Source organism: Nerophis ophidion, linkage group LG20 (genome assembly GCF_033978795.1).
Source record: "Nerophis ophidion isolate RoL-2023_Sa linkage group LG20, RoL_Noph_v1.0, whole genome shotgun sequence".
Classification (NCBI taxonomy): domain Eukaryota; kingdom Metazoa; phylum Chordata; class Actinopteri; order Syngnathiformes; family Syngnathidae; genus Nerophis; species Nerophis ophidion.
The window spans coordinates 20180164-20187523 of record NC_084630.1 but is presented as its reverse complement, the minus strand read 5'-3'; the positions used below and the strand labels follow the sequence as shown (position 1 = coordinate 20187523).

Here is a 7360-nt window from a genome sequence, read left to right as displayed (position 1 = left end):
AAGAGCTGGACCAAGTGGCTGGGGAAAGGAAAGTCTGGGCTTCCCTGCTTCGGCTACTGCCCCAGTGACCCGACCTCGGATAAGCGGAAAAAGATGGATGGATGAATGAATACTTATTTTCCCAGCTGAGCACAAGTTAATTGTGACTGGCAATATATATCCATCCATCCATCCATCCATCTTCTTCCGCTTAACCGAGGTCGGGTCGCGGGGGCAACAGCCTAAGCAGGGAAACCCAGACTTCCCTCTCCCCAGCCACTTCGTCTAGCTCTTCCCGGGGGATCCCAAGGCGTTCCCAGGCTAGCCGGGAGACATAATCTTCCCAACGTGTCCTGGGTCTTCCCCGTGGCCTCCTACCGGTTGGACGTGCCCTAAACACCTCCCTAGGGAGGCGTTCGGGTGGCATCCTGACCAGATGCCCGAACCACCTCATCTGGCTCCTCTCGATGTGAAGGAGCAGCGGCTTTACTTTGTGTTCCTCCCGGATGGCAGAGCTTCTCACCCTATCTCTAAGGGAGAGCCCCACCACACGGCGGAGGAAACTCATTTCGGCCGCTTGTACCCGTGATCTTATCCTTTCGGTCATGACCCAAAGCTCATGACCATAGGTGAGGATGGGAACGTAGATCGACCGGTAAATTGAGAGCTTTGCCTTCCGGCTCAGCTCCTTCTTCACCACAACGGATCGGTACAACGTCCGCATTACTGAAGACGCCGCACCGATCCGCCGGTCGATCTCACGATCCACTCTTCCCCCACTCGTGAACAAGACTCCTAGGTACTTGAACTCCTCCACTTGGGGCAGGGTCTCCTCCCCAACCCGGAGATGGCCTTCCGCCCTTTTCCGGGCGAGAACCATGGACTCGGACTTGGAGGTGCTGATTCTCATTCTGGTCGCTTCACACTCGGCTGCGAACCGATCCAGTGAGAGCTGAAGATCCCGGTCAGATGAAGCCATCAGGACCACATCATCTGCAAAAAGCAGAGACCTAATCGTACGGTCACTAAACCGGATCCCCTCAACGCCTTGACTGCGCCTAAAAATTCTGTCCATAAAAGTTATGAACAGAATCGGTGACAAAGGACAGCCTTGGCGGAGTCCAACCCTCACTGGAAATGTGTTCGACTAACTGCCGGCAATGCGGACCAAGCTCTGGCACTGATCGCACAGGGAGCGGACCGCCACAATAAGACAGTCCGATACCCCATACTCTCTGAGCACTCCCCACAGGACTTCCCGAGGGACACGGTGGAATGCCTTCTCCGAGTCCACGAAGCACATGTAGACTGGTTGGGCAAACTCCCATGCACCCTCAAGAACCCTGCAGAGAATATAGAGCTGGTCCACAGTTCCACGACTAGGACGAAAACCACACTGTTCCTCCTGAATCCGAGGTTCGACTATCCGGCGTATCCGGCAATATATATATCTATATATATATATATATATATATATATATATATATATATATATATATATATATATATATATATATATATATATATATACAAACGATAGAGCCCTCTGGCCATTACAAGTACACAAAGCAAGGTCCATGAAGACATACACAGAGTCAGGTGAGGATGAACTTGACTGGCCTGCACAGAGTCCTGACCTGAAGCCGATAAAACACCTTTTGGGAGGAATTAGAACACAGACTGAGAGCCAAATTTCTCGACCAATGCGCTTTTGGAAGAATGGTGGGAAATTGCTATAAACACACTCCCCAGCCTTGTGGACAGCCTTCCCAGAAGAGTTGGAGCTGTAATAGCTGCAAAAGATGGACCCACATTACAGTGAACCCTATGTGTTAGGAATGGAATGGCACTTCAAGTTCTTATGTGAGTCAAGGCAGGTGTATATAGTGTATATTAATTATTCTAAGGGTATTCAATACATTGATCCCACAAAGTTTGAATTAATTATCAGTAAATGCTGAGATTTAAAGACTGGGTGGTATTAAATAAACTCTTCATATTACTTATTTTCAGGCCCGTTGAATTGTGCATGTGGAAAGGTGAAATTCAATGCCACTTTTTTGAAACAAATGAACACACCCCAAAATCCCGTAGAAAATCTTACCAGATAAGTGGAATAACATTGATCTGGTCCTACCCCCCACCCTCCCCCCCACACCTGGCACTCTGAGGTGGGCATTTTCGTTATGGCTCCCATGGGAACAGTTTTTACATCCTCATCCCTTCTCATCTTCCTGCACTTGAGCTAAAAATCACTTTCCAGCTCTGTAATTGAGCCAAAGAGGGCTAATAAAGTACATTTATTCTCTCTGTCTTGTTCTCTCCTCCAATAGATTTTCTTTTTTTCTTGTTACTCTTATAACCTGTATGGTCATTGTGGTCGACATTAATTTTGGCTGTATAGAATTGTAGATTATAAACAGTGGAGGAAAGTATTTGATCGTTTAAAGTTGTAAGTGTACCTCTTTAAAAAGGTCTGGTATAGTCCGGTATTTTCTCATTACATTCAGAGACCAAATGTAGGATATGAACGAATTTGTGAATGATTCAGAGATGTAAGTGTTTGACCCCAAAAGGGAATAAGCGGTAGATAATGGATGGATGGAAGTGTTTGTTACTTGGTAGTTGTCGGGGAAAAGCTTGTTGGTAAGTGCAGAAGTCAGATGTTTCTTGGGTTGCAAACATCTCAGGAGGGAGTTTGGTCAGAGAAACATCCCCAAGGTAGAATATTTCAATAATTTTAGGCCATGTCACGATACACCATATATATTTCCACATTTTGCCTTAGCCTTGAATGAACACTTGATGCATAAAATCACAGCATGCATCATAAAGCGTACATGAACTCCATGGTGTTTAGGGATAAATAAACTCTCCTGTTGCTATTGTACTATTTGTTCAGCTATAGTTACATTACTCATTAGTAATGTAGCAGCCTAGTTTTGAATGGCAGGGTCCCTGCTATCACATGTTGATAAAAAATATAACACTTACTACAAGCTTCCCAAATACTATAATAAATTAAGCAAAGACACCAAAAGGGACAAGCGGTAGAAAATGGATGGATAAATAGAGTTAGACATATGGCCCCACTTTTAACACTTTTTTTCTTAAACCAGTGGTTCTTAACCTTGTTGGAGGTACCAAACCCCCCCATTTTCATATGTGCATTCACCGAACCCTTCTTTAGTGAAAAATGAAATGTTTTTGTTATTTTCAAAGTCAAGACAAAGTTTATGTTTTTGGTAACACTTTAGTATGGGGAACATATTTTAAGTCAGTGGTTCTCAACCTTTTTTCAGTGATGTACCCCCTGTGAAGATGTTTTTAATTCAAGTACCCCCTAATCAGAGCAAAGCATTTTTGGTTGAAAAAAAGAGATAAAGAAGTAAAATACAGCACTATGTCATCAGTTTCTGATTTATTAAATTGTAAAAGCAGTGCAAAATATTGCTCATTTGTAGTGGTCCTTCTTGAACTATTTGGGAAAAAAAGATATAAAAATAATTAAAAACTTGTTGAAAAATAAACAAGTGATTCAATTATAAAATCTGGCAGTCAACACTGAATATTGCATCGTTGTATTTTTTTTTTTTACAGTTTATGAACTTACATTCATATTTTGTTGAAGTGTTATTCAATAAATATATTTAAAAAAGATTTTTGATTTGTTGCTATTTTTAGAATAATTTTTGCAAAATCTCACGTACCGCTTGGCATACCTTCAAGTACCCCCATGGGAACGCGTACCCCCATTTGAGAACCACTGTTCTAAGTAACAAAGACTTAATTTAGAGTTATTTGGACACTAGGGGAACATACTCTAAGCGATAAAGACTTAATTTAGATTTATTTGGTTAGGGTTAGGGCCAGGGTTAGAGGGTTAGGGTTATAATAAGGCCATGCCGAATAAGGCATTAATAAGAACTTAAAGACGTTTTAAGAACCAATATGTTACTAATTTGCATGTTAATAAGCACCTATATTAATGGTGAATATGTTCCCCGTACTAAAGTGTTACCATGTTTTTTTTTACTGGTGCACAAAATGAACCGTGTATGATGGTTGTTGTTCAAACAACAAAACCAACATAAACTCACAACAAATTACACACCTGCAAATCAGTCAGCTGTTGCCGTATCCGTAATACACCGATAGGTGAAGTGAAGTGAATTATATTTATATAGCGCTTTTTCTCTAGTGACTCAAAGCGCTTTACATAGTGAAACCCAATATCTAAGTTACATTCAAACCAGTGTGGGTGGCACTGGAAGCAGGTGGGTAAAGTGTCTTGCCCAAGGACACAACGGCAGTGACTAGGATGGCGGAAGCGGGAATCGAACCTGCAACCCTCAAGTTGCTGGCACGGCCACTCTACCAACCGAGCTAAACCGCCCATAGGGATAGGGAGAAGTTTGTATTTACACGGTGAGTCGAGTGTGTCTTGACCTCCGCCGAACCCCTGAGACCGACTCACCGAACCCCTAGGGTTCGATCGAACCCTGGTTAAGAACCACTGTCTTAAACGCTTATTGCTTACTTACAGTAAGTCATTAATTTGACTTTGTAAGTCATTATTTTAGTATCTCAGGTAACTAGGAATGTTTTGTTTTTACTTTACGTATATCGACATTCAGCAAATGGAGCGGAAAACACAAGGCCGAGTTACATTGATCCTTACACCCACCCACCCTGTTCACCACCTTAAAGGGGAACATTATCACAATTTCAAAAGGGTTAAAAACAATAAAAATCAGTTCCCAGTGGCTTGTTGTATTTTTTGAAGTTTTTTTCAAAATTTTACCGGTCTCGGAATATCCCTAAATAAAGCTTTAAAGTGCCTTATTTTCGCTCTCTGCGAAGACACTGGCCATTTCCCTGTGACGTCATACAGTGCTGCCGATGTAAACAAACAATGGGAATACCACAGCAAGATATAGTGACATTAGCTCGGATTCAAACTCGGATTTCAGCGACTTAAGCGATTCAACACATTACGCATGTATTGAAACAGATGGTTGGAGTATGAAAGTATTGAAGAAGAAACTGAAGCTATTGAGCTAATAGCTATTGACGCTATTCATAGCCATAGCATGGCCGAATAGCTGCGTTAGCATCGCCGGTAAAATGTGCGGACCAAACGATCAGGACTTTCGCATCTTTTGACACTGGAGCAACTTAAATCCGTCGATTGGTAAGTGTTTTTTTCGCATTAAATGTGGGTGGAAGGAAACGTAATATAGTTGCAAATGCATCTGCAGGTTATCCATACATCTCTGTGCCATATCTGCTTTAGCACTGCCGGTAAATAGCATGTTAGCATCGATTAGCGTAGCATGTTAGCATCGATTAGCTGGCAGTCAACATCAACAAAACTCACCTTTGTGATTTCGTTGACTATCGTTGCAAATGCATCTGCAGGTTATCCATACATCTCTGTGCCATGTCTGTCATCGCCGGTCAAATGTGGAGACACTCTGGCACATTCAATGGGGGTCTGGCAGCAGACACTTTCGCATCTTCGGGCCAGTGGTGCAACTTGAATCCCTCCCTGTTAGTGTTGTTACACCCTCCGACAACACACCGACGAGGCATGATGTCTCCAAGGTTCCAAAAAATAGTCAAAAAAACGGAAAATAACAGAGCTGTGACCCGTTGTTTGTAATGTGTTGAAAATGAAAATGGTGGGTGTGTTACCTCGGCGACGTCACATTCTGACGTCATCGCCTCCAGCGCGATAAACAGAAAGGCGTTTAATTCGCCAAAATTCACCCATTTAGAGTTCGGAAATCGGTTTAAAAAAATAGATGGTCTTTTTTCTACACCATCAAGGTATATACTGACGCTTACATAGGTCTGGTGATAATGTTCCCCTTTAACTAACATTTTCTGGGGAAAAACACTGCATTGGTAAGTGATACCACTCGTGACACCTGGGACAGAATAAAACATGTTACAAACAGTTCCGGAGCCAACATACCCTGAACGCTGTGCCCTCCTCGATGATGGTCGGCAGCTGAGACAGGCAGATATCCACAGCCAGGTCCCACGCTTGCCTGGTGGGAGGTGACACACAACACAACATTAGACCCCGTGGAAACAAATATGCAAAACATAGTGCTTGCAGCACAACTCTTTAACATGTGTGTGTGTTCATGTTCTTTGCAGTATATTTCTACCCCGGCGGCCAAGAGAGGGCAGCAAGGAACCTTTAGTGTTGGAACACGTTCATCATTACTAATTCATAGGGTTATGTAACACAATGTAGACCCCCATCTCTGCTTCTCTATTCTCTTCATCTCGGTTTTCTCTCTGCTGCCTGGCGCTGTGCTGTAATGCACAGTTGTGTAATGTGATGCACAGTAGTGTAGTGGGATGCACAGTTGTGTAATGTGATGCACAGTTGTGTAACGTGATGCACAGTTGTGTAATGTGACGCACAGCCGCTGACGGCAATCACAATTAGCTCTGGAATGGTTTCGATCTTGAACAGCTTCATCGTGGAAAGGTTTGGCAAATGTACATTTAAAACTAATTATAGTTACTGGGCGAGGGGGGGGCATTGCAATCATATGTTGTAGTGTATATCTTAGGGCTGGATCCAATTTTGATTCCGATCGTTATATTATATTATAATTGAAAAAAATAAAAATGAACACTCACGAGTATGAAACTACTTTTTTTAAGTAATCATTTCTTATTTCAAGCATGAAAAAAAAATTGTGATTTTGACACAAGTGTGTCTCATAATTAAAACAGATGACAGCCAAATGGACTTTGCTGTTTTATTTTCAACGAAACAATAGAAAATATGTACTCGTATACAATTCCCGTTATCATAGGAGTTGGGAAATCTGTTAAATGTAAATATAAACAGAATAGAATGATTTGCAAATCCTTTTCAACCCATATTCAGTTGAATGCACTACAAAATGTTCAAATAATAATTAACTTAGAATTTCATGGCTGCAACATGTGCCAAAGTAGTTGGGAAAGGGCATGTTCACCACTGTGTTACATCACCTTTTCTTCTAACAACACTCAATAAACGTTTGGGAACTGAGGAAACTAATTGTTGAAGCTTTGAAAGTGGAATTCTTTACCATTCTTGTTTTATGTAGAGCTTCAGTCGTTCAACAGTCCGGGGTCTCGGCTGTCGAATTTTACGCTTCATAATGTGCCACACATTTTCGATGGGAGACAGGTCTGAACTGCAGGCGGGCCAGGAAAGTACCCTCACTCCTTTTTCTACGAAGCCACGCTGTTGTAACGTGCTGAATGTGGCTTGGTATTGTCTGGCTGAAATAAGCAGGGGCGTCCATGAAAGACGGCGCTTAGATGGCAGCATATGTTGTTCCAAAACCTGTATGTACCTTTCAGC

The 7360-nt window shown here is 42.4% G+C and overlaps 1 protein-coding gene across 4 annotated transcripts in view; it reads right to left on the bottom strand.

Moving 5' to 3' along the window:
- The window catches only part of rptor (regulatory associated protein of MTOR, complex 1), a 480971-nt gene that overhangs the window by 236547 nt on the left and 237064 nt on the right, over window positions 1-7360 (bottom strand). For all 4 annotated transcript variants that reach the window (XM_061880673.1, XM_061880675.1, XM_061880674.1 and 1 more), the window contains exon 11: window positions 5960-6035. In XM_061880673.1, the coding sequence (XP_061736657.1) occupies window positions 5960-6035 (76 nt within the window). The remainder of the gene's footprint in view (window positions 1-5959; window positions 6036-7360) is intronic.